This window comes from Papio anubis, chromosome 19 (assembly GCF_008728515.1).
Source record: "Papio anubis isolate 15944 chromosome 19, Panubis1.0, whole genome shotgun sequence".
Lineage (NCBI taxonomy): Eukaryota > Metazoa > Chordata > Mammalia > Primates > Cercopithecidae > Papio > Papio anubis.
The window spans coordinates 217,882-245,544 of record NC_044994.1 but is presented as its reverse complement, the minus strand read 5'-3'; the positions used below and the strand labels follow the sequence as shown (position 1 = coordinate 245,544).

Below are 27,663 nucleotides of genomic sequence, written 5' to 3'. Positions count from 1 at the left end.
ACCTCATGCTCTGCCCGCTTCGGCCTCCCATAGTGCTGGGATTACAGGCGTGAACCACCGCGCCTGGCCGTGAGTCTCCTATATTATATTTTAACTGTGTTTAAGTTTCAAACATAATATATATGTGGATAAATCATGTTTTTCTTACTAATTGATTGAAACTAAATTATACAGCAAGCATTTCTTTTAAATGAGCAAAAGTAAGAAAATTATCTTTATATTCTATAAATAACATTCAATATTGTTTTGGATTTTATTATGTATCTTTAAAAATAGAGACAGAGTCTCACTATATTGTCCAGTCTGGTCTCAAACTCCTGAGCAATGAAGCAATCCTCTTGCCTTAGCCTCCCAGGTAGCTGAAACTGTAGGTACATACCATTATGCCTGTAATTTTATTATATCATTTTTAATAATATGCTTGCCTCAAATGTTTTATTTCAAATCTCTAGCATATCAGGCCTGTGATTTTATGGATATTGTTACTTAGAGGTTAAATTTTTTAAAAAATGAATTAATTGAAGTCCAGTTTAAAATCAATATTAAATAAATAATAGAACATGTGGAGTGCAGGTATTTTAAGAATTCTTAGGGTGGGACTTGAAGGACTTGGACTGAAGTGTGCAAGACATTGGTTTGGTTGTAGCAATGGAATGAGACATGCAAGGACTGCACAGCCGTGTGACTCGAGATCTCGGCTAGCCGGAGAGGTAGCACTAGACCCTGGGTCTCCTGACCAGCATCCGGCCGCATCAAGAGGCACTAAAGCCAAAATGTTCCAGGCGTAATGACAGCAGACAGAATCTGTAGCCTGAGACTTCCAAGGCACTCCGCTGGAGTCTGATCAAGGTTCACCATTTGCTGTTTTGTCTGTTTGAGATAAAATCACCAAGAAGAGCATGTGTGACCAAATTGCCACCCTGCAGCCAACCTTGGCCAGGATTTCTGCCTCTCAGAGGATGAATGCTGATAGACTGAAAAATTTTTCTGTAAGGTATATTACAGGAAACAAGATTGTAAAGGTATTTGCAGTATTACCATTTCTAAGCTTGTAAGTTTTTTTTAAATTACTTTTATTTGTGTAACCAAAATTAAATGTGTTTCTGCCAGAATAGCATTCCTTCTGTGAGGACTCTACTTTTTTATTATTAACACTCTGTTTTACTGTATTTGCTTTCCTGCTGTGGGTGTTTACTATGTTGAGAATCACAGACTTAATTAAGGTCATTTTTAATCAACACAAGACCATGTTTCTCCTTATCTGCATAAAAAGCACTCTCAGGCCGTTAGGGAGGATGAGCACCTGTTCTCCTAACCCTTTGGCTTCTGTCTATTTCATGGTGGCAAGATGCCATCATAAAGCCCAGTGGATGCATCTGCGTTATCTCTGGTTAACCAGGGGCCTCCCATTCACAGCTAAGTTTGTCGTGTTTCCATTTATCACCCCTGTAGAAATATTTTAAATGAAGAAATCTGATGTTATAATGCATTTAACAATGCTCATTTATCGAAAATCTATAAGCAATGTAAACGAATCAATGAGAATAAAACAAATAACCCCACTAAAAACTGGGCAAATGACATGAACAGACACTTCTCCAAAGAAGACTTACAAGTGACCAACAAACATAGGAAAAAATGCTCCACGTCACGAACCCTAAGAGAAAGGCAAATCAAAACCACAATGAGACACCACCTCACAGCAGTCAGAATGGGTATTATTAAGAAGACAAAAAATAACAGATGTTGATGAGGCTGCAGAGAAAAGGGAACACACACACACTCTTGGTGGAAATGTAAGTTAGTTCAGCCACTATCAAGTGCAGTTTGGAGAGTTCTCACAGAACTAAAAATAGAACTACCATTCTACCCAGCAATCCCACTACTGGGTTTATGCTCAAAGGAAAATAAATCAGTCTACCAAAAAGACACTTGCACCCGTATATTTACTGTAGCACTGTTCACAATAGCAAAGACATGGAGTCAGCCTAGATGTCCGTCAGTAGTGGAAGAAGAAAATGTGGTACGTATGCACCAGGAAGTACACACAGCTGTGAAGAAAGAATGAAATTATGTCCTTTGCAGAAACATGGATACAGTTGGAGGCCATTATTCTACGTGAATTAATGCAGAAGCAGAAAAAGTAAATATGAGTATTTTCTCACCTGGAGGCCATTATTCTACGTGAATTAATGCAGAAGCAGAAAAAGTAAATATGAGTATTTTCTCACCTATAGATGGAAGCTAAGCACTGGGTACTCACGGACGTAGAAATGGGAACGATGGAAACTGGGGACTGCAAAGGGAAGGAGGGAGAGAGGTGGGAAAGGGCTGAAAAACTTCCTGTTGGGTACTATGCTCAGTGTGTGGGAGACAAGATCAATAGAAGCACAAATCCCAGCAGCCTGCGGTGTAACCTTGTTTCACACCTGCACATGTAGCCCCTGAACCTGATACTAAAAGTAGAAAAGAACTTGATCGTATGGGACGGTTTAGTTAGGGGTTAGAATGTCAGCCCGGGATATCTGACTACAAATCCATGTCCTTCCCAAAGCAGTGTATTGGTTGCTTTGGGAATCATCATTGGTGGTGGGACGGGGGGAATTTTATCAGACATCAACATTTTTAAACCATGGCATTTAATTTTTTTTTGAGGCGGAGTCTCACTCTGTCTGTCACCCAGGCTGGAGTGCAGTGGCACCATCTCAGCTCACTGCAACCTCTGCCTCCCGGGTTCAAGTGATTTCTAACTAATTTTTGTATTTTTAGTAGAGTCTGGGTTTCAACATATTGGCCAGGCTGGTCTCGAACTTCTGACCTCAAGTGATCCACCCATCTCGACCTCCCAAAATGTTAGGATTACAGGTGTGAGCCACTGTGCCCGGCCTAATTTTTTATTTAAAAAATAAAAACAAGAAAAACTAGAAATTAAAAAAATTTTTTCATTGTAGTACTTTTTCAAGTCACAAATAAGTAAGATATTGAGCTGAGCAATCCCTTCAGACGCATCGTGGCTGTCAGCGTTGGAACAGGTTCCGATGCATCCTACTGGAGAGGACATTTAATGGGAGGACATTGCTATATGTTTTCAGTCGGAAAGAAAAGAAAGTGCTGTGGACATAACACATTTTTAAAAAAGAAAAGTGTGGAGGGAGCTTTTATTCCAGAAAACTCTGATTTTTATAAATATTTAAGTTTTTAAATTGCCTTTTTATACTCTAGTACAGAAACAGAAACTCCATCTTTTCAGGGCCCAAGATAAGGAAAAGGATAAAAGACAATAACCTTAAATTTCCAGAACACAGGTTTACTTTAACACGAAGGAAAAGTACCCGGTGTGTAGTTTGTTTCTAGGACCATCTTCCCTGACGCGTGAGGAAGCTCTTTCCTGATCGTCCACTTAAAGGGTCTCTGTGCACTTCCAGAGCTTCCTGCTCCCTGGCCTCTGAGAAGAAAACATCATTCCTTGAGCCTTTTAAATGGGGCTTGTGAGTCAGGAGCCTTCTGAAGGGTGGTCCTCGGAGCAGCCACATTTAGAGTTGGCCTGTCCTGGCATTGCCGTTTACTGCTGTGTCGCTTTGGGCAAATTACTTAACCTTTCTGTGCCTCTATTCGCTCACCTGTGAGACTGGGATAATAAGTAGAATTCATCTCATGGTCGTTGTAAGTGTCAAATGGCCTAACTGAATGAGTTAGAGTGCCCGGGAACACTGCCTGGCCCACAGGAAGCGGCATCTCAGTGTCAGTTGTGGTCAGTATTTAGGTCAGGCACCCCTGCTGTGTGCTCCTGCAGCACACCCTTCCCTGGTGCCCTCACCTGCTCCACGCTGAGCACGCCGCTGGGTGCCGCGCAGAGTTGCGCAGGCCTCACGACCCAGCTAGCTCTTGCGAGAGATGTGAAGTAGGGACAGCAGGGACAAGGGCAGTTCCTGGCTCTCTTTGTCTCCTGCAGCGCATCGCGGTGGCCGGCACATAGTGAGCGCTTAGCGTTTGCCGCGTGCAGCCCTGGAGCTGACATCAGAGGATCAACCTTCAGAGGATCAACCTCAGGCTGGAATTTTCTAAAACACTCGGGCACTGGAGAGCGGTGAATTCTTGTCTTCACAGCATCTGTGTCAGGCTAGTCTTGAAATGCCGACGATGAAAACGGAGTATAGTTACACAGATCTGGTGTCAAGGTTGACTTTGGACTAGCTTGGATTTCTGGCCCATGCTTTCTCTAATATGTGGCTTAATATATGCTCCAGTATAAAACTAAAACCCTGGAATGTGCCTTGACTTTATCTCAACTTTTGAAGAAATGAGTGGTTTGGCCGAAGCTGAAAGTCTTGGAGCTACCTGGACACATCCTGGACTTTATAAGCAAGACGGAGAGGAGCTGCAGAGGTGACAGTATGTGCCGCTTAGGAGGGGTGCGGGCCGCTGCCCTAACAGCTACGGGAATGATGGCCCCAGGGGTGCGGTCACTTGGCAACAACGTGGACCATCCTGAACACCACCTATGTGTGCCATATACTGCACGTGTGCCAGAATGCGTGACGTTTGCCTGGATTAAGGAGCTAATGAAACTGGGGTTTCAGTCTCTCAAGGGGCAGTTGCACTTTTTATGGAGTTAAAAACTGAGAACTAGAATAGCAGTATCTAACTCCTGAGTTAATCAACATCTGGAGCCTCATTTTCTATGGTGTACCCAGAAATAAGATGAATTCCAAAAGTTATTCAGCCTTCCAGTTTGGGGATGAAAGTGAAAATTGTAATATATTTGAAAAGCAAAATAAAATATTTTCTGAGTAACCACATCAAGCATTTTAAACAGTAAAATATTCAGTGTGTTTTTCTATAGGAAAACATGTTTCACCTGAAATATGCAGATTTCTATCCCCCTTCAACACCCTCCCGCCCAGATGTCGTGGCAGTTTTCTGAGGGCACCGTCAGTATGCCTGGTTGATAAGGAAACCTTTGGGGGCGTGCCAGCAGCCACCGGGCAGGCAGGACACATGTGGCAGGCGTAGGCGCTGCTTCCGAATGCTCAAGGGCCAGGACTCTCTTCCTGGCATCTGGCTCTCTCAAGGAGCAGGAAGGCTGAGACGGGGACAGAGAGAGAGCAGGGCCAGGCTCACGGGGATGGAGGCTTGGTGTCGTCATCGTTCTGTCTTATGAGAAGTCTGCTCCTGGCACTTGAGTTTGTCCAGAGTGCAGAATTAGAGGGTTCTCTTAACACGTGGTGTCCAGAAATCCTGAAAGACTTCCTGAGTTTTATGAAGGATGCCAAATATTCTAGAGATAGTGTCTCAACACCAGAGCCTCTGTTTTAATGAGACAGGGTCTCGTTCTGTTGTGCAGGCTGGGGTGCGTTGGCACAATCACAGCTCGCTGCACTCTCGACCTCCTGGGCTCGAGGGATCCTCCTGCCTCAGCCTCCAGAGTAGCTGGGATGACGGGCTTGTGCCACCACACCTGGCTAGTTTTTAGATTTTTTTTGAAGACGTGGTCTCACTATGGTGCCCAGGCTTGTCTCACTGGCCTCAAGCAGTCCTCCTCTCTTGGCCCCGCAAAGTGTCGGGGTTACAGTTGTGAGCCACTGTGTCCAGCCCAGAGCCCCTGTTAACAGAAGCCGGCTAGCTTGGCCATTCTTGGGGACCTCGATGATGCTGTTAACCCCTGCTGGTCCTCCTGAAAGGTGTGAGTGGATCAGTATGACCCACTGGCACAGAGCAGAGGACGGCAGGAAGCACCTGCCGTGCCGAGGAGGGCCGTGTTACTGCTTTACCTGCACACAGACTCTTGCTGGTTAGTGCTGTTCTTTGAAATCATTGCTGAATGACAATTAGCAGAAACAAGAGCCTCCTCACGTCCTCGTGGTGGTTTGCTTGCGCCACGATTTCTCCAAGCCCCCAGCTGGGTCATTTCATCCAGGTGAGGTGTCCGGAGCAGAGCAGGGGCTTCTGAAACGCTGACGTGCCCATCACTCACCCGGGCATCTGGTCCACACACAGGCTCCGGCTCCGCAGGTCTGGGCGGGGCTCGAGATCGCGTTTCGGAGAAGCTGCCGGGGCTGCTGCCGCCGCTGGTCTGTGGACCGCTCTGAGGAGCGAGGGTTGGGTGTGTTACTTCATCCTCCTGACCATCCTGTGAAGTAAGCATTCTCTGCCTCGTTTTACAGATGAGGAAACGCACCCAGCTCGACCTAACGCAGGTGGCAGGGTTGGAACCCGAAGCTGGTTCTAACTGACCTCTATAAATCTTCATACTGCCTCCCATTTTCTTCTGGGGCTTGGAAGGTCACTGCAGTTTCAGGCACAAACCCACTTAGTAGGAGGTAGCTTAGCCATTATGAAAATCTATACCACCGTGAGCGTGGACTCCTAAGTAATTCCTTTTCTTCTGCTTAGTAGCATAGATAATGTGTAAGATAAACCCAAATCTGCTAATTCAGGGAGTCTTTTTGCACATTAGGAAGCTATTTTAAAGCTGTTGAATCTGAACGAGTTTATTTAATACGTTTGTAATCCGCATTATTGGCTTGTTGGCTCCATGGGGTCACACACTTTTATATTTGCGAACATTCCTACCGGGCGACGGGGCTGGTGGGAGCACGCAGAGCGTTTGCGTTTCTACGAAAAGCCGTCTGCGCTGCGTTGTTCTAAGCTCCAGGGATACACGAGGAGATTATTCCATGCTACAGGCTGATGTCCACAAATATCACACTATTTCCATGTTTTCAGTCTGTGGGAACATAAAGTTTGTGTTCTTTTAAAATCCTCATTCATGACTTTAAGCATAACAAACTGACTTAAAATGTACTGTTTTGTTTTCTGAAAGCCAAATTCCAGGGATTAATTTTTATGTGGAAAATTTCATCTCAGAGCAAAATGTTGTAGCATAGTCGTAAACCTCAAAGAATGGGAATTTGTAATGGACTGAGCCATCGATTCTTAACAAGAGCTGCATTAACAGGCAGACGAGACAGTAAAATGGCTCCAAGAGCCTCATGGCAACATGTGGAGATGTGGAATCTTTTAACGTGGACCCCTTAGTGCCCAAAAAACGTTGGGTGATCAGGCTAAAAACAATCAAAGTAAGTCATCGTCAGTCCCCTGGCATCCTTTGGTTAGTTTCAGTGGTCGCTCCATTTGTTGACTGTTGGCTAATTAGTTCTGAGCTTGCTGGCCACTGAGCGAAACAAAGCGTGGGTGCCTGGCTGGGAGTGTCAGAGTCAGACTGCCCTGGCTCCAACTCCTCGCTGGCCTCTCACCAGCAGTTTGCCCTGGGACGAAAGACTCACCCTCTCTGGGCCTCAGTTTCCCCATCTGTAAAGTGGTAACAAGAAAAATGTGTCTCACAGGGTTGGCGTGAAGATAAGAGATACACAGTGCTTGAAAGTGCCTTGCATATAGCAGTAAATCGTTATGAACGTTTACAAATGCTAACTTTATGCTGTAGAACCATTGAAAAGGTATTTCTAATTCTTTTTTTCTTCTTATTTTATTTTACTTTAAGTTCTGGGATACATGTGCTGAATGTGCAGGTCTGTTACGTAGGTTTACATGTGCCATGGTGGTTTGCTGCACCTGTCAACCCGTCATCTAGGTTTTAAGCCCTGTATGCATTAGCTATTTGTCCTGTTGCTTTTCCTCCCCTTGCTCTCCCCAGCCCCCAACAGGCCCCGGTGTGTGATGTTCCCCGTCCTGTGCCCGTATGTTCTCATTGTTCGACTCCCACTTATGAGTGAGAACGTGCGGTGTTTGGTTTTCTGTTCCTGTGTTAGTTTGCTGAGGATGATGGTTTCCAGCTTCATCCATGTCCCTACAAAGGACATGAACTCGTTCTTTTTTATGGCTGCATAGTATTCCACGGTGTGTATGTGCCACATTTTCTTTACCCGGTCTATCATTGATGGGCGTTTGGGTTCTTTCCAAGTCTTTGCTATTGTAAATAATGTTGCAATAAACATATGTGTGTATGTGTCTTTACAGTAGAATGATTTATAATCCTTTGGGTATATGCCCAGTAATGGGATTGCTGGGCCAAATGGTATTTCTGGTTCTAGATCCTTGAGGAATCACCACACTGTCTTCCACAATGGCTGAACTAATTTACACTCCCCCCAACAGTGTAAAAGAAAAAACAACCCCATCAAAAAGTGGGTGAAGGATATGAACAGACACTTCTCAAAAGAAGATATTTATGCAGCCAACAAACCTACATAAAGAAAAAAATCTCATCATCACTGGTCGTTAGAGAAATGCAGATCAAAACCACAATGAGATACCATCTCACTCCAGTTAGAATGGTGACCACTATTTCTAATTCTTCAAGTGATCTTTTTCTGCGAGAATTTCTGTTGTGAGCGAAGCACCCGCGGCAGGGCAGGCTGTGGAGGGGGAGGCAGCGGGGCACACCGAGAAACCCTGGGGGTGAGAGCTGGGGCTGGGACCGGGGCTGGGTGAGATGCTAACTGGGCTTGGAGATGACAGATACAGATTCTAGGAGAGCAGAGCCTCCCTTTACTGCTCAGAAATTTTTTCCTGAAGCTAATGAGCTCTGAGTAGCCCCTGAGCTACTAACTTACCATACTTGGAGTGGCTGAATGAGAGCTGAAGTCTCAGCTGATCGCCTCCGGTCAAATCCCTGGCCCAGGCTGCCTCTTTTTGGCCATTCAGGACAGCAAGGTTCCAGCCGCCTTAGCTTGTCCTATGCAGGTCTCAACTGGTAGCCGATCCTTAGAGCCCGTTTGGCTCCTTAAATAAGCACCTACCTGCAGATGGAACTACGACGACTCAGCCACACAGAAACACTTACCTGTGGGACTTCACTGAGGGCCCAGTGCGTTTCCTGCTGAGGACTGTAAGCGCTCGGGTAAATATTTGTCAGATGGATTAATGAACTGAACAGCTTTATAGAGGGAACCTTGAAGAGATGTCGTTAGAGTCTCAAGTCCTTGTTGCTACCGACAAACTCTTGTGGTGTGTCTTTGGCATCCCTGCCTTGCTCCATTTTCAAGGCCCCTACCGCACACACAGATGCCTCCTAAGCTCTGAGACGTGTGGTGACTGCATAAAACTCGTATTAGAAGTGATAGCCGTCAGAGTGCTTATGTGAAAGAGGCGATGTAAAGATGATGAGGGAGGAGGGAGTTCCGAATGCAAATGTTTTTACACTTTCATATTCGTGTGTTCCACAGGCTTCCCTCTCCCATGCCCTTCTGCTATGTGTGCTGCCATTTCCTCTGAATGAAGGGAAAAGAAATATTGGCAGCCCTCAGCTAAAATCCCTAGTGATGCACATGCTGTCATGCAGCCAGGGCGAGCTGTGTGTCAGGGCACGAACCCTGAGTCACGCCTTGACCTGTGAACTTCCTTTCCGAAGCACCATCTTCAGGTGGTGCTTAAAAGGGAGTAAAAACAAAACTTACGAGCACAACCTAGTGCGTCCGCCCAGACAGCCCCTCAGCAGGGGCTGGGGGAGGCCCCGTGCCTGTGTTAAAGCCACACATCCCAAGACGGACTCTATACCATGTCCCCAGACACCCACACTCAGTATGCGTGTGTGTGTGCGTGTGAAGTGTGGGCAACATTTTCAAAGTAAACTTGCATTCATAAAGTCAAAAGTTTTGAAAGTGGTTTTTAAACAGGTTGAACTGTGAGAACATTAAACTGACTGGACAAGGAGCTTAGTTAAGATGGGTCCATAGCCGGGTGCAGTGGCCACACCTATAATCCCAGGACTCAGTTAAGATGGGGTCCATGGCCGGGTGCGGTGGCCACACCTGTAATCCCAGGACTCAGTTAAGATGGGTCCATGGCCGGGTGCGGTGGCCACACCTGTAATCCCAGGACTCAGTTAAGATGGGTCCATGGCCGGGTGTGGTGGCCACACCTGTAATCCCAGGACTTAGTTAAGATGGGTCCATGGCCGGGTGCGGTGGCCACACCTGTAATCCCAGGACTCTGAAAGGCCGAAGCAGGTGGGTCACTTGAGGTTGGGAGTCCCAGGACAGCCTGGCCAACATGGTAAAACCCCGTCTCTACTAAAAATACAAAAATTACAAAAATGAGCCCAGCATGTTGGCACATGCCTGTAATCCCAGCTACTCGGGAAGCTAAGGTGGGAGAATCACTTGAACCCAGGAGGCAGAGGTTGCAGTGATCAGATTTCGCCACTGCACTCCCACCTGGGCAACACAGCGAGACTGCATCAAAAAGAAAAGAAAAGAAAAAAGAGAAGAGAAGAGAAAAGATTGGCTCCCATGGCCAAGATGCGCAGTGACAGGGAAGCCAGTCAGACACAGTAAGCGCTGAAACACTAGGGGAATAGCCTATGACCGTTAAATGAAAAAAAAGTCGATTTTCTTTTTTTATATATGAAGTATTCATTTTACATCATGTTAAACCCCAAAGCGGGCTGTTTGTAACCATTTCAAAATGTAAATATGTCCATTAGCAAAGGACAGAAGAACTTTTCTAGTTCCATGAAATTCACCAAAGCCCAATTTGGTTTTTTGGTTTTTTGGTTTTTTTGAGACGGAGTCTCACTTTGTCACCCAGGCTGGAGTGAAGTGGCCCGATCTCGGCTTACGGCAACCTCCGCCTCCCAGGTTCAAGCGATTCTCCTGCCTCCGCCTCCCGAGTAGCTGGGATCACAGGCGTGTGCCACCACGCCAGCTGATTTTGTATTTTTAGCAGAGACAGGGTTTCACCATGTTGACCAGGCTGGTCTCGAACTCCTGACCTCAGGTGATCCGCCCACCTCGGCCTCCCAAAGTGCTGGGATTACAGGCTTGAGCCACCGTGCTGCCCCACAAAGCCCTAATTTTAAGAAACAGACAGGTGCAGTGGCCTACAGCGCTCCTCGCTGAGGCCCTGGCTTCAGGGCGAGCCTGTTGTGACAGCCTGAGGAGGAAGTGCAGGCCCAGGTGGCACAAGGAGGGGCGGCTTGAAGTGGCCGCAGCTTCTAATTCTTTCTGGAGCTGCCTCTTCCCGAGGGCGCCTCCCTCTTCGTTCAGCCCGCGGTGACTCTGAGAAGTCAGGGAGAGTCTGGCACAGGAAGGGGAGTTTCGTTTTTAAGATGGAAATCGCTCGGGAAGAGTCACACCATCCGGATTTCCCCGGTGGCTGGATATTAACAAACGGTCACTTTCCTTTGCTGAAATTCTCTGGTTTCCTTTTATCCACGTGAAGCTTCTGGAAACTCTCCTGGGTGGCTCTTCTGTTGCTTTTCTGCCGCTGCCCCCAAAAATGAGAGCGTGAGAAAGTGACGTCTTCTGGCCACCTGGAGGAGCCCGCGGTGACATCAGGGCCCGGTCCCTGCTGTCGTGCCCCGGGTGACGCGCCCGGGCTGACAGCAGGGCTGGCTGCTGACGTCACTGTCCTGGCTTCTAATGCGGGTAGTAACCAACAGAGTTTAGTTCTGCTTTGACAACTCCTCCTACAGCCAACACTATTGTTACGGCCCACATGTCATTCCTATTTACCCTAAATAAGGAGAAACAAAGGCTATTCTGGGCCCCGGGCACTGCTTGTGGCGGGGGTTATTTGCAGCGTTACCATGGCAGGCTGCCCTTTCCACCGCGCCGGCCGGCCACCCCGTGATTTTCTCTGAAAACTGCGACAGACTCGCAGCCTGCCCTGGATTTTCTTCACACAGCCTGGGGGCATCCGAACGCACGGGAGATGTTTTACACTCAGATGAAACACACTGTTTAGACCTCGGGGAAAAGAGACTGCGCTCGAACAAAACGAACCGGGAGAAGGCGGCCTCCTGAGACACGTGTCTGCTTTCATGTCTGAATTGCCTGGGATTCTGTTCTCTAATTCCTGATCCTTATAAACTAAAACTGCCTAGGAACTCTGAAGGAGTCTCTGGCGTGTTGTGCTGCCGTACATGGGGGATAATGATGTGAGGCAGAGGGAGAGGGAAGGAATGGGAGAGTCGAGAGGGAAGAGAGGACCGGAGGGAGAGGAGCACGCACTGTTTCCTGCTGTGGTTAGGACCTCACCCCTTTACAGAGCTCGGCGGCAAGAGCTGCTGGGAGCTGCTCCCATCAGTTAGAGGATGTGGAGAGGGAGCACCAGGAGAGGACAGCCCCAGCCGGGCTCGCAGCCTGAGGGGCACTGTGGGTGCTCCCAGCCGGGCGAGCACGCTCTGGGAACGGAGCTGCAGGGGAGAAGCACGTGAGCCTAACGTGAGTGTCCTGCCTGTCGCGGCTCCTGCCTTGGTCAGCGCTCTCTCCAGTCCTTCTGCGCCGAAAGCTTCCAGCAGAGATCGAGGGAAGGAGTATTGTGTGAGACTTGCCGATTTCCTCCTTTCTGTCTGGACTGGTTTGACATTTGCCTGTTGAAAAGATTATTGAGCACAGTGAGACAAGATGAGCCGTCCAGCTGCGTCCTGCTTGCCTGTGTGTGTGACACGTCCCAGTGTCAGGCCAAACCCGAGACGTGCGGACTGCTCACTGATAGACGCTGCTGTAAACGGCACTGCCCTAGGTGTACAGCCGGTCTCAGGATCGGACACCCTGGACTTCCTCTGCTCGGTGACATGCCGGCTTCCTGCCGCAGAGCTGCTGGTTTCTGTTGATGGCAGTTGATAATTGGTAGCCACAGTCTGCGGTCGGAGCCACAGCATTTGAGTCTAGCACCTGGGGTGGGCCCTGCTGATACAGTAGAGAGAGAGTGAACGAGGCAGACAGAAGCACCCCCCCCCCCACGCTCACACACTCTCCCACACCCCACGCCAGCTATAACTGCAGCTCGGAGCTGCCTGGAGAGGAGACTGCCGGCAGCCGAAGGGATGCTTTGAACGTGGGGGGCTGCGTCACAGTTGAACCCCCACTTGCAGAGGACCTGATTATGTCCAGTGACCACCCGAACAACAGCACACTGAAGGAGGCTCAGTTCAAAGACCTGTTCTTAAAAAAAGGTACATTTCCCGAGAACTGCTGTGGATGATGCATGCTCTTTCGGGTTTGCTGTGGTTCTTCTTGGAGTTTGGTCTGAGGACAGAGTTGAGAAGAGGAGACGCTCTTTCTCAAGAAGTTTGTTTCTCCCTAACAGGGGTCTGTCAGCTCGGAACATTTCAGGGTGGGACTCCCTTTAGGAAGACGCTTTTTCCTCCTCTTTCAAGCCTGGAATCGTTTGTTCCTGTTGGAGGCGTTATGCATGAGCACACAGGTTGTTGCTTTGGAGTTCTGTTTTTTTCCAATGTCCGTATGTGAGGCTGAGACCTCCCCTGGAAGTTCGCTGCTTGTTGATAGGTCCTTTTTCTTGACCTTCAGGAGCTGAAAACTGCATTTTAAAGAAAAGGTATTTATCAGGATGTGGCTGGTTCATTGAACACTTTCTTAGGTCGTCCACCTAGTGACAGCAGCTATTAGGAAGGAGAACTGTGACTCTGAGAGGGGGAGAGAGAGGGAGAGAGAGCCAGAGAAAGTGAGAGACAGACAGACTGGCTGTGGGATGAGAGCCTCCGAAGCCAGCTCTCTCCCCTGTGGAAATGAAGGTTCCATTCCATGTGCAGCTGTGTTTTTTTTTCTGATGCACTTTCCTAAATTAATAATGTGGAGGTGGAGGTGAGGGCGGATTTTAAATGAATCCTATAGGGGAATTATGGCTTATGTATGTATTTTTTTCCATTTATAGCATGGCGGAGGGATAGACTTTTAAAAGGTTTATAATTGCTCTTACTCCTCTGCTGAGTTTTTAGAAAATCCTGTCAGTCATCTTTGATCGGAACATATTTAGTAAATTTCTTTCTGAAGAGATCATGAAACTCTAGGTTCTAAAATGCGTGGTGAGAAGTAATTGTAGCGGATGAACGCTGGGGCTTTCGTAAGGCGAGGAGATGCCGCTCCAGCCGGACGGGCTCGTGGAGTCTGCATTCGAGGGATTCCCTGGTCCGTCCAGGCGTTGCTGGCGGCTGCCCGCCTGCCCGTGCCGTCCGGGGCACCTGGCCTTGGGCCGGTATCAGGTCACGGTGCCGGGGCCACACCTGCCTCCACGGTCTTCTCTCCTCCTGCGGATCACAGGGACCGGTTCCTCATTCTATTATCATGCAAATGTTGTCCTTAAATCCATGGCTGCAAACAGCCGCTCCGCGCAACCAGGGGGCTCTTTTCTCAGTGACAGAGCACACCCTCTTAGACTAGTCACATTTTTTGAATAATTGTTGCAAAAGATGAAAACCTTTAGCAAAACTCCAGCAGCACTGAAGGCGCCGGGAAGGGTTTGGGAGAACACGTGTCTGTGCTAGACGCTGTTGAAGCAGCTCAGGCCTTTGGGGTCCCTTCCTTCTTAGGGCTTCTCCACCAGCTTCTCAGTGGGGAACGCCAGCTTCGCGCCAGGCGCACGCTACCTGCCGAGACACTGGATGAACAAGGCCTTGACCCAGGGCTCACTGTGTAGAGGAAGAAGGCCAGAGAATGGATACCACCAAGGCAGTCGTAAGTGCTGCAACAGGTTCCGAGCTGCACAGGAAGGCCCCAAAGGCAGTGAACCCGTCATCGGGGCTCAGGAAAGAGCTTTTAAAGGAAGGTACAGCCAGCAGGTGACACCAAAACCTGGGTATTTCTGTCACGTGGCTTTTTTCCCTTCCGTTCCACTTGTACCGTACGGTACAGCAGCCAACCCACCTCCAAGGAAAATAAAATTCAAAATATATCATGTAATCAGTATGATGATAGCTCTTATTGTTTTGCTTCTGTACTTCAAGCTGTGAAGTCATTCTTGTAACACAGGCTGAATTTTCCCCCTCAACCGTGGTGTTTAATGAGTGTGAATCTTCATTCAACCATTAAAATCTCCAAGAGTATTTTTATACTAACAGTTCACAAACTTGAGGCAATTATAGTCTAAGTAGATTCCAACTCCTGCCCCCACCCGTCTTCCTGCCACCACCGCCGCCCAGTCTCTGGAGGATCTTGGAAAGAATTTACCAGCCTTTAGGAACATTCAGCACTTTGAACGTGTCACGGAGCCATAAATAAAGAGTAAGACACCGCTGAGGCTGTCATCTCGCCACCACGCCCGTCTCCGCTGGGGAGGACAGAGACAGGAAGGAAACGCGACAAGTTCACTGTGCAGAAGCCAGGCAGGCCCGGCCACACGTGGGAGGGCCGGTGTGTCCCAGCGGCGCGGCAGGAGCGTGCAGGGGAAGCGGCTGCCTGCAGGGGAGGCTCTGCGGCAGGCTTGGTGCTCCGGCAGAGGCCAGCACGTCGGGGCGCGAGGGGGGAGCTGCGGTCGGTGGAGTAGGAAGTGACCACGCAGGGTGGGGCGAGGGCTTCGTGGCCAAGGGGTGGCCGTTTCTGTGACATCACAGTGTTCTGCGTGGAACGTTTTCTGGATTCTTGCCAAGGTGCGTACGTGGCCTGGGGAAAGAGAGGAACGCATGCGGGGTCCGGACCGTGCCCCCTGCCCCACGATAGGGTCTTTGAGGGCACACGTTACGCATCTGGAGCTTAAAAATAAGTAAACTGTAGAAATAGGACTTCGCTGAAGGGTAATATATCAGTGGCGGAACGACCACATAGAAGATGGTGTTAACCATCCCACAAATAGAAATGAGTGTTACATGAGGAGCCTAAGGTGGGACAACCGCACTTCCCCAGACTCTTTAAAAATAGCGCAGACACTCATGCCTCTGGTATGATTCAGTTCAGCTCCTCATTGAACCAGGGAGGGACCCACAGACTTCGCACCGCTGCTTCTGTTCCCGTAATTCTCCAGTGTGCAGCCTGGGATTTCCTGGAGAGGTTTCCGTAAAAATAGAGAGGTGCCATCATCACTGTCGTCACTGTCACTGCTGTACAATAATAAAAAGGTGCTAGGATGCCTTCCTGTAAGTTTTAGGCTGGATGTATTAAACAGTATCCGGTATTTGCATTGCAGTGACTCATCTGTTACAGCGTCATGAACTACGGCGCCGTAGAAGGGGGATGTGAACATTTGACTTTGGCCTCAACTTCTTTCCTTGCGTGCCCTGCTTTCTGGCCCTCTTCTGTGGACATCCGTTGCCGTTGAACAAGGAAACTCGACCCGTCGTCTGTGCCAGAATCCGTGTTAGGCGCGTAGCGTCCTGGAAGCCCCAAAGCATCCAATTAATTTTCTAAGAACGCCGCTACTCCTGCGGGTTTTATTTTTCCAAACTTTCTGTTTCAGCAGCTCTTCCAGAATTCACTCTCTTCTTAGCCTCCCCTTTCCAGCCGACTCCTTCCCCACCCCAGAAACAAACCCAAACCCCAGGCATCTTTCCTTTCTGTGGATGCTCCACGCACCACAGCCACCCCCTGCCCTGCCACGTGAAAACGGGCTGTGGGCGTTTGGTGGAATTCTCCTGTTTAAAATGACTGAGAGGGTGTGGGAGGACAGGTGGGGGGGTCGCCACACACCCCTCGTGAGCTCGAAGAGGGTCACGGAGGGAGAGGGCATCTCAGTGCAGGGTCAGGGTCTGGGAATCCTCACACACGTTTCCAAGAACCTGTTGACTGCAGTTTTCACTTTGAGGCTCTCCTGGGCCCTGCCCGGGGCGGCGTGTGGCCCTGAAGAGAGTACGATGCTCATCTTTTCGGCTGCTAGTGTTCTGGCTCCCGTGACTTAAAGGCGAGAAGGGATCTGTTTCCACGTATGGGTTTTGCCCAGAGTTCCCAGAGCCGGCTCTGCTGCACGTGTGGGCCCCGCACCAGGCCCTGACGCCCTCGGGGAGGGCTTCAGGAGCACACGGGCCACCCTCGCCCACAGCCAGGGACCGGGCTGCTGCAGTGAGATGACTGGGCTGTGAGGATGGTGGCTCTGGGACCCGGGTGTCCCTGGGTCTTTGTTGCCTGCAGGAAGAGCTGCCTCTTGTGCCCAGGACTGAGTGCCCTCGTGGCTCAGGCCCTCATCAGGCTGCTGCCACCCCAAGGCTCCCCTCGGGGCCACTTGATTTTGTTCACAGGGTCCTGGGGACAGTGTTCCTGCTCCCACAGCCTCGGAGTACGCCCGCGACCTTGACCTGCCCCAGGCACCGTGCCACTAGGGTGCCCACGAACCCCCAGGCCACCGCTCACCCGTGTGCTGTGGACGTGCCTGCCACGGCCGGGCATGACTCGTGTTTGAATCAGCCTCGGGGCAACAGCATGGCGCGGATGTCCCAGCAGGGCAGGGCAGTACCCACGTGTGTGGCAGGTTCGTAAGAAGGCAGTGCCCTTAAAAAGAAAGATGGTGAGGGCTTTACTTTTTTTTTTTTTTTTTTTTAATAAAAGAGACAGGGTCTCACTATATTGCCCAGGCTGATCTTGAACTCCTGGCCTTAAACAGTTCCCCCGCCTCGGTCTCCCAAAGTGCTGAGATTCCAGACACGTCTGGCCTGGAGTTTACTTTTACAGAGAGTAATTCCATGCTCTGTTTCATACAACTGAGATCTTTCTCATCCTTGCCTGAATTTTTAAATCAGACCTTAGTTCAGAAAATGGACACCTTTCAGTCAATATCACATGTTCCATGTGCTGTGTCAGACCAAAAGAGGAATAAAATCCAGAGCAAATAAAGATCTAACATAAAATACAAACCCCAAAAATCTTAGGAAAAGAGTATGTTGAGAATATTAAAGAGGACCTTCCCAATCAAACAGGAAGTTTAGAAGCCATAAAGGAAAAAGAGAGTATTTGATGGCGTAAAAATTTATAGCATCTATAGAGAAACTCATGGTGAAGTGTAAAGAAATGACTGGCTAGGGGAAATAGTTGTAACACGTAACAGACAAAGATGCGAAACCATAGTGTGTAAAGGTTTCACATCAATACGTAAGAAATAAATGAGAAAACTATAAATACACTAATATGATTATGAAAAAGAGAAACACAGATTTTACCATAACCATAGGAAAGATCTGAAATTACCAGTCATGGGAGAAATACAAATTAAAAAGAGATCCCTATTTTTGCCCATCAGGTTGTGGCCGATTGAAGGGTGAGTCTCCAGGGTGAATGAGGGCATGGGGAACACGCCTTCTTACTGGGATAGCCGGAACTAATGCAGCCTTTACAAAAGGCAGGTTCTCAGTAGCCACGAGGATTAAAAGTGACTATGCCCTGGGCCCAGAAACGTCACTTTTAGGAGTCTTTCCTACAAGTATGCCGACCAATGTGTGCCAGCCACACACTTGCACATATACACGTGCAACTTTGTGGTTCTAAGAGAAAAAAGAAAAAAGCCACCTGAACAGCCACCAGCTGGGAAGGCAAATTCCAGTATGTTTGTACTCTGTGACAGACAGCCGCCGCAGAGCGAGGCCAGTGCGTGTGTGACAGACAGCCGCCGCAGAGCGAGGCCAGTGCGTGTGTGACAGACAGCCGCCGCAGAGCGAGGCCAGTGCGCGCGGTGGTGATAGACAGCCGGCCAAGAGAGCGAAAATAGCGCAGGTGACAGACAGCCGCGAGCGAGGCCAGTGCGTAGGTGGTGGATAACAGACAGTCACGAGATGAGGCTAGTGCTGTAGGTGACAGACAGCCGGCCAAGAGAGCGAGGCCAGTGTAGGTAGGATTAGACAGTCACCAAGAGATGAGATTAGTGCAAGGCAGGACAGATTGTCATGAGACAGGCCAAAGGCAGGTGGGTGGATGACAGTCACGCGAGAGCCGGAGGGCCAGGCAGGTGGACAGGACAGTCACCGCGAGAGCGAGGCCAGTGGTGATTAGACAGCCAAGAGATGAGGCCAGGTGGTGGACAGACAGCCAAGAGAGCGAGGCCAGTGCGGTGGACAGATACACCGAGATGAGGCTAGTGCAGGACAGACAGCCAGCCAAGAGAGCTGGGGCTAAAGGGGCCAGGACAGGACAGGCCGAGAGCGAGGCCAGGTGCGGGGTAGGTGGGATAGACAGTCACAGAGATGAGGCTGGGGATAGATAGCCACAGAGCCGCAGGCCAGTGCCGCGGTGTGTGATTGGTGACAGCCGCAGAGCCGAAAAAGCCAGTGCGCAGTGTGTGTGACAGCCGCCGCAGAGCGAGGCCAGTGCGCGTGTGCGCTCGTTTAAAGAGGTCTGTGATGTGTTAAGTGAAAAGACGCAGACAAGATATTTGCACATCGATTCCAATAGCTGAAAAGAGGAAAGGCTTTATTTCGTAGCAAACGCACACACACAGGCCTGGGCTGTCCCCGGGGACGGAGTAAGGCTTGGTGGACTCAGGGGCACTGTGGGTTGGGAAGGGAGACTTTACACTGCACTGTTTCCTTCTATGTGATTTAAATTTTCAAGAAGTTTTCATGATTTTTATAATAAAAATCCTTTTCAAATGAAACACAAATATGTAAAAAATGCCCGGAGACTTGCGAAAACATAATTTGATTTGCTTTGCTGCAAGTGCTTATCTGCATAGCTTTCCATAGTCAAGAACAGAGGACGTGGAAAGGGGTCCGTCCCTGTCACCGTGATTTTCCTCTGTATCCATGTCCATGAAGCAGTGAAGTTCTCTTGAAAAGAAAACATTCGGAAATCCTAGGGCGTGCTTTAATTTGTGAATACTCCGCTATTTAACCACAAAATAAAAATAAGAGTTGGTAAAAGAAGGCGTCATTCGGGTCACAATAGAAGTGTGACCTTGTTTCTGCTCACGGGCCATGGGAAGTATGACATGCTTGTTTACCTAGGAACCGTCTTCGACTTTGGGGTTCAGCCCTCACCACTGTGTTCGCTGCCTTTGTCCTCAGCGGAGTCTCTGCTTCCTTTCATGCTTGTCCCTGGGCGATCGCCTTGGGCTGGTGGCTGACCCCCTGCACAGACCCTCAGGGCTGCTGGAGGCACACTCGGGCACTCTGCAGCCAGTGCAGGCCGCATCCTGTTGGCGTGGCTGTCCTCACGGAGAGCACACCCATGCAGCCGGGCAGAGCCAACCGGGGCCACACATCCCAGCCCCTTCTCTCAGCCTGGGGGTGCTGAGTCGCTCATCAGTTCACCTTGTACCGGTGAAGCCACTGAGCTGCCTCCCGTGTCAGGAGGGGCAAAGTAGGGGCTCCAGACTCAGCCTGGGAGACGTCACATGGTGTGTAGGGGTAGGGTCCTGAGAAACACAGGGTCCAGGCCAGAATGTCCAGACACAGGAAGGTTATGGGCAGGGGCAGAGTCGAAGACTGTTCCTAGGTAAACAAGCATGTCATACTTCCCATGGCCTGTGAGCAGAAATCAGGTCACATTTCTGTTGGAACCCAATTGCAAAGGGCCCAAGCACCTGCTCGAAGACTCGGCGCGATTTCAGTCTTTTCCTGAAAGCCCCCAGCGTGAAAACTGTTGATAAGCCCTGGGGAGACTTTCGTGTGTGTGTTGGGGTGGTGGGGGGGATGCACGTAAGTGTGGCAGTTCCGATGGACTTTCCCTCCCCATGGGAAGTAGACGCTCAAACCCCAAGGCTGGGCTGGGCACCAGACCCCTAGAGCCCCCACCACTTAGCCGACAGGCCACAGGGAGCCCCAGAGCAACAGCACCCCCTTGGCCGGGGCGGGGCCCGCAGGCCTCACTGACTGCCAGCCCCAGGAGCTGCTCAGAGCATGGCCTTGTCCGTGTCCGCAGGGAAGGGGCATGTTCCCGCCAGCCTGGCCTCTCCCTGCCTGGGGGAAGGGGGCACTTGGCAGGTCCGTCTGCTCTCTCTGTGCACAGCTCAGCCAGCAGCCTCCCACACACTCCGCTCTCCATTCTCAAGGCGCCAGCCCCTCTCCTGTCGGCCCCAGGGCCCCACTGCCCTCCGCTCCCACCCTCAGTCCCCCACTGCCCTCCGCTCCCACCCTCAGTCCCCCACTGCCTCCCACCTCAGTCCCCCACTGCCCTCCGCTCCCACCCTCAGTCCCCCACTGCTCTCCGTTCCCACCCTCAGTCCCTAGGGTGTGGGGGTCTGAGGGTGGCAGCGGAGGGCATCCAGAGAACCCCTCGTCCAGCCTCACCCTCAGTTCCCAGGGTGTGAGCAGCAGATGTGCGTATGAGCAGATACGCTGACAGATACGCCTCCCCGCCGGCCGGGGCCTGAGCCCTGCTGCAGCACGTGTATGTGCATGCGTGTGTGTGCGTGTGTGCTGTGAGCCCAGGGCAGCACAGCTGATGGCGTCCTCTCCTCTTCCTCCTGCCTTTTGTCCACCACACCACCCCCCGATTCCTGCACTGTGTTCCTCATAGCATCCCCGAGCCCCTTGTTCTGAATTTACGTCACTGCACGGACAGTCACTTCCTTCCAGCATGGGGGACGAGGGGTGAAGCAGGCGGCAGAGCCATGGGCTGGGAGAGTGAGGTCCGAACGTGGCTCCAGGCCGCCCGTGAGCCCTCGACCTGCTTCCTCTCCCAGAACAGGGATCCGGCTCACCTGCTTCCAGCTGCCGGCCCAGTGTTGTGACTGGAAGGTCACTGTGTTGCTGGACTCACATGTGAAGTGCGTGTCAGTAGCATTTAGGGAATCTTTGGGGCGGTGGTGTGGGAAACCCAGGGCGGACCTGGCCACTCCTGAAGCGCGGTGCCTGCAGGCCTCCTGACTCACCTGCACAGCCACAGCCTTGGAGGGAAGGGACAACGTCGATTTTTCCTTTCAAGTGTGGCTCCCTAGGGGAACTGCCTTGAGAAACTTCACTCAACCATAAAGACGGGTTTAACGTTCCTGGAGCAGTGACGTTGGAGAAATAGCCAGTCTGGGGAGGCTTCCCGATCCCCACGGCAGGTTTGCGCAGCCTCCCAGCTGTGCCACGGCGTCTCCTTCCCTCAGGTGGGACAGTGGTCCTGTGTCCTGCGGGCCTGAGGACCAGACGTGTGTGAGAGGCTGGGGCGGTGGCGGTGCCTGGAGAAGGGGCTGGGGTCGGAGGGCCAGGCGGCTAACCACTGTCCTCTTCTGTGGCAGCGGAGCTGGAGTTCGCCCAAATCATCATCATCGTCGTGGTGGTCACGGTGATGGTGGTGGTCATCGTCTGCCTGCTGAACCACTACAAAGTCTCCACGCGGTCCTTCATCAACCGCCCAAGCCAGAGCCGGAGGCGGGAGGACGGGCTGCCGCAGGTGAGTACCCCGGCCACCCGGTCCAGCGTCAGGCGGCGGCCAGAGACTCAGGAGCCCATCGGGGTTCAGAGGCTGGGCGTGTTTTCAGTTGACATGTAACAAATGGGGCGAAGCGCACCTCGTACGTGTTCCACTTAGTGAGGCGCCACAAACTGAACACACCCGTGTGACCAGCACCCAGTCAGGAAACAGGGCAGTCCCCCCCGGAAGCCTGCGTGGCCCCTCCCGGGCCTCCCCCGGATCTCTGCTGCCCGAGTGTGGCTGAGCGAGCGTATCAATCGTTGGCTTCCGTGGCGGGCGGTGAGGCCGGGTCCCCGGTGTTGAGCCCTGCGGTTTGCTGAACACAGCAGAGCCTTCTTCACAGAGCGTCCCTTTTCCAGAGCAGGGCTGTGCGGCTCCGGCCCCTGCCCTGACTTACTGAGGCTGTCCAGGGTGTGGGGTGCAGTCGTCCAGGTGGGTTTCCTGGAGTGGCCGCTGGGACCCCGGGGACCCTCTCAGGAGGGCAGGCTCGCACTTCACTGGGATCGTTGGCGCAGCCGTCCATATGGGCAGAGACGAGGTTTGTTGTCTGCTCTGCAGCTCCCGCAGGTAGCGGAGAGAGGGAAGGGGCGGCTGCCACCAAGTGCTGCCTTCAGACCGTGGGGAGGGGGAGACGGGATGCCAGGGGAAGGCGTGCACCTGACAGCCCTTTCCTCCTCTTGCCCCCTGCATCCTCTCTTGCCCCTTCTGTCCTCTCTCTGGGTGCCCCGTCCAGTCCACAAGCCCCCCTGGCCCTGCTGCGTTACCTTCCTCGAGCCTCGAGAGCATCCTGGGGTCCTTTGTCTGGTGTCCACAGGGCTGCACCATCCAGACGCACTGAACGCTTTGGCATCCTGATGCCTGTAGGTTGTTGGACAGAGGAAGGACTAATTCTTCTGAAGTGCTAAACACACAGTGTATGGGATTCGCCTGTGTTTGGAGAGAGGACAGGGAGAAAATCTCATTCCAGCAGCAGTTTCAGAACCATAGAAGGCTTAGACGTCGCTGCTTTGCCTTCATGTATTACGGGCTGTGAACGCCACCCCCGGACTTGGTGGAAACAGGCACAGCCTCCCCCGGCCTTCTCTCCAGGACGCTCGGGGTCTCTGCCCAGGCACACAGGGAGCTTCTCTGTCCCCTGCCTGGGCGCTCCCCAGTCTTCCTCCCAGACCTGCTCCCGTGTTGGCTTCTCTCTCCTTAGCGTGGGTCAGGCAGCTCCTTACTCTGTTCCTGGTGCAGACCCAGCCCCGCTTGCTGTCCCTGTTCACAGCACCTTGTGTCCTGAACACCAGCACACTGGCCACACCCTTACCAACCAAAAGGCCCAGAAGAAAAGCAAAATGTGTCCAAAGAGTGTCTTCTGTGTCACGTGGCAGCAGGTGTGTGTGACGCCCTTTCCCGGGAAGCGCCGGCTGGCCCACCGGCAGAGCCTCCCTTCCCTGAAATCAGGAAGGTGATGAAGCGAAGTTCAGAGGTCCCATCAGGGCCGCATGCCGTGTGGCAGGTGAAGATGTGGTAGCCAGTGAACTGTGTCCGCAGAAGTCCACATCCCTGTCTGGGCCTCGTTTTGTTAATACGCACATACAGTGTTGGCCCTGAGAGCCCCGTTCCGGAGCTGAGCTGGGGCTTGCAGAGACCCTTGCTGCAGGCAGCGTGGGTTTGAGTAACCTGGAACTGGGAGCTGTCCCTCCTCGAGGTGTGGCTGTTCCTCCTGTGGCTTCTGCATAGCTTAGCAAAGGACTCCGTGTGACGTTTCGTAAGACACAAATGCATTCCGGCACGATGACCAGAGGCAGCTCGGCCCAGGCCCTCGCTCCACTCCCAGCTCTGGTCTATTAGCCTAGCTGATGGTTCCCCAAAAGGGAGAAGAGTGGCAGTGGGTGAGGAAGAAACCTCCGATCTCTCCTGGACGCAGACTCAGGCCTCGCTCATACTGTGGGTGTGGCTGTCCATTTCCCTCTCTCTGCCCTGAGGGTCTCCAACCCAGGTCCTCTTCACCCAGGAATGCCCCCACGCAGCCGGGCTTCCTGCCAGGCTGTGCCCCCTGGCACACCAGCACCCTCCTGCCCCCACCAGAGCCCTCCTCCCTCCACCAGAGTCCTCCTACCCCCACCAGCACCCTCCTCCCCCCACCAGAGCCCCCCTCCCTCCACCAGCACCCTCCTCACCTCCGCCAGTGTCCTCCTGACACTGGCACCTTCCTCCCATGCCCCTTGGCCTGGGACAGTGCAGGCTGCGTGAATGTGATGGGTGTCCCAAAGCCAGTCAGCCTTTGTCGCCACGTGGTAGACACTGTGTGTCCCGGGGGCTCAGGGAATGGACATTACTGGGCCTGAATGTGGTGGAAGCAGTGATTTCTGGATGAAAATGAAAACCAGCCACCCAGGTGTAAATTACGTCACAGGCAAAGCAGATGCTTACACCATGGCAGATAGCTGCGGCGGGTCTGGATCTGAACCCTTGTGCATTCTTTCTGAGGTAGCCTGAGCTTGGTTGCTTTGGAGCCTGGTTTGTGTCACTTCTGAGCTTTGAGACTGTCTAGATTTCGTTTCATTATCTTAGACCACTCAGTGATGGGAAAACCGTAAAGGGGCGTGAATATTCCAGACACAGCCCAGACAGCTGTTTGAACAAGTTGCTGGAACCTTTCTTGCTGAGGGAGCTGAGGGAGCCCGGGCGACCTTATCCGACTGCAGGCAGCCTGGCCCAGAGGGTCCAGCCTGGCCTGTGTGGGCAGCCCAGGGGCAGGGGATGGGTCTGGCCCCATCCCCTGCCCCAAGCAGAAGGGTCTGGCCATCGGCGGATGGAAGGAGAGGCAGGAGAGGGACAGGGACCTTTACCCAGATTGAAGCATCTGAAATTGTGAACATTCGGCCATTTTTGACCTATAGAAACAGCAATTTCAGTGTAAAATTTAACAAAAGGAATCGCATCACGCATCTCATCATTACCAATTCCTATAGGGATTAAATCAGTTGTGAAAATCCAGGTGCCCATTCTTCATAGCCAAGAGGAACACCCAGGCCCCACCCAGCACAGCCGGGCTCCTCCGGCTCCCGGGTGGACGCTGGGAAGGGCCCTGGCTGTTGGGGAGGAGGACAAGCACTTGGTGGCTGTCAGGTGATGTGAAACTCACTTCCTCCAGATCCACAGTGCCCCTAATGCAGGTGAGGCCTCCCCCACGGTGCCCTAATGCAGGTGGGGCCTCCCCACAGTGCCCTAGTACGGGGTGAGGCCTCCCCACAGTGCCCTAGTACGGGTGAGGCCCCTCCCCCACAGTTAGCCCTAATGCAGTGGGGGCCTCCCCACAGTGCCCTAATGGTGGGCCTCACAGTGCCCTAGTACGGGGTGAGCCCTCCCCACAGTGCCCTAGTGCGGTGAGCCACTCCCCTTTGATTCTTTACTGTGTTGGTTGAGGACCTCCTGAGTCTCTGCAGGCCCAGGAGTTGGCCTGGGCGTGAGGCAGTGCGTGGTTTGCCCACAGGTGTTGGAGACCTAAAGTCCAATCTGGCTGTTAAGAATTAGACCGGGTGCGTTGGCTCCATACAATCCCAGCACTTTGGGAGGCAGTGGGCAGACCACTTGAGGTCAGGAGTTGGAGCCGGCCAAAATACAACAGTTAGCCGGGTGTGGTGGCGCATGCCTGTAATCCCAGCTACTTGGGAGGCTAAAGCAGGAGAATCTGGAGGTGGAGGTTGCAGTGAGCAGAGATCACGCCATTGCACTCCAGCCTGGGCGACAGAGGGAGACTCCATCTCAAAAATTAAAAAAAAATAAAAATTGGGAGATTTCCCATGAAAATTGGAATTTCCATCTTCTCTTGAAAAGGTGGCCTCTGGGGCCACACCCTGAGGCTGGGCCTGTGCGTGGGGGCTGTGACCCGTCTCGCGGGGTGCCCTTCAATACCGGGCAGCATCGTCGCCGCCTGTGGGTTTCACATGGGCGTTGTTTTTCAGATAAAATGTTCTTCTGCACTCAGGCTTCTTCTGCAAGATAGACTGAGAGGCCACTGGTTCCCAGAAAAATGGGTGAGAAGGTCCTTGGGGAAGTAAAGGCTGCTCCTGCCTGGTTAGGAGTTCAGACACGTGTCTGGGTCAACAGTGCCCTGTGTGTCCTGTGCCCAGCCTGACATGGTCACTCGTGGCCACTGCTGTCCAGTCATCTCCCCAGGCAGGGCTCTCCTCTGTGACTAAAGCCTAAAGCCAGAGGGACAGAGGAGGCCGTGGGCTCCCTGCTCTCTGAGGCTCGGCCCTGCACCAGCAGCCTCTCTGCTGGCCTTGGGAGCAGCAATGGCCAGAGGGCAGACGGTCCTGGGCAGGTGGCTGACAGCCGGGAGACCGCTGTGCTGGGGCTCGGAACTCACGGCAAGGGGACCTCTGGGTGCGCCACGTGTGCGAGTGCCTCTCTCTACCTGGGCAGTGTCCCTCCACCCTCCCCTGCAGACAGAGGCTCTGAGGTGGGCCCCAGGCTCATGGGTGTTTGAGAAACCCACAGGCAGTGTCCTGGGATCCCTCGGAGGGCACAGGGAGAGGGGGTTTTGGCTCTACTGTTCATTCCCACTGCGGCTGGAGGCCTGGCTCGCCGTATCCTGCTGCTGTCACCCCTGCCCGCCTCGTATGTTTAGAAAAGCTTGTAGAAAACGGTGGAAAGGAATGGTTTTCAGTAAGGCTTGAAGGAGTGGACTAAAGGGCTTACTGACACGGTTGTACTCGGTCTGTCTCTGACACCCCCGACTACAGAAAAGAGCCACAGGCTTCCTCTGGCATCACTGTGGGGATGAACCGCAGGGGACCCCGCAGGCAGGGCAGACCCTGCTGCACCACAGACAGATGTGTGTGTGTGTCGGTTGTCCGATGACAGCTCTTCGTTACTGCATTTCACGGAAACTGCATTTCCAAGAGCTCAGGGTCCGGCGGGTTGGCCGCACCGTGTCTGTCTGAGTGAGCAAGGACTTCAAGTTATCAGTCTTCTCAGGTGGTTATTTGAAAGGTTTTGCCCTTTGCTATGTCTGATTGAAGCATTAGAGGATAGACAATTTCACATACCTCAAAATGAGAACGTCTCCCTTCAATTAAGGGAAACAGGAGCCAAGCGGCCAGGCAGAAGCTGTGAAAGGATGCTGGACCCCAGGTCCACGCAGATTCCCACCTGAACCACGGTGGGCAGAGCTTTGGAAGAGTCAAGGCTTATCTTTAAAGTGACAGTGTCTCAAATAGTCCTTCTGCCTATGTTGGCGCTGCTCAGAATGGGAATTACCTTCAGGTTTTGGGGTTATTTTTAAGTGACAAGATCTCACTTTGCTGCACAGGCTAGAGAATAGTGGCATGATCCTAACTCACTGCAGCCTCGAACACTTAGGCTCGACTGATCGCCCGGCCTCAGCCTCCTGAATAGCTGTGACTACAGGCACGCACAACCATGCCTGGCTGGTGTTTAAATTTTTTGTAGAGACAAGGTCTCACCGTGTTGCCCAGGCTGGTCTTGAACTCCTTGGCTCAAGCGATCTTCCCACTTCAGCCTCCCAACGTGCTGGGATTACAGGCCTGAGCCACTGCACCTGACTGGCTTGTTTTTGTTTGTTTGTTTGTTTAGTCAAGGGAAATTTTTTAAAAGCTTCTCCACAAAGGCAAATCTTCCTTTGCAAAGAGCA

At 51.9% G+C, this 27,663-nt stretch overlaps 1 protein-coding gene across 13 annotated transcripts in view; it reads left to right on the top strand.

Annotated features, from left to right (window-relative positions):
- The window catches only part of LDLRAD4 (low density lipoprotein receptor class A domain containing 4), a 428,295-nt gene that overhangs the window by 377,221 nt on the left and 23,411 nt on the right, over nucleotides 1–27,663 (top strand). For 10 of the 13 annotated variants that reach the window (XM_017951482.3, XM_017951490.3, XM_017951496.3 and 7 more), the window contains one exon: nucleotides 21,841–21,995. In XM_017951482.3, the coding sequence (XP_017806971.1) occupies nucleotides 21,841–21,995 (155 nt within the window). Of the gene's footprint in view, nucleotides 1–10,697; nucleotides 13,303–21,840; nucleotides 21,996–27,663 lie in introns of those variants that run through there. The other 3 variants (XM_003914119.5, XM_017951497.3, XM_017951499.3) reach the window with 2 other exon arrangements.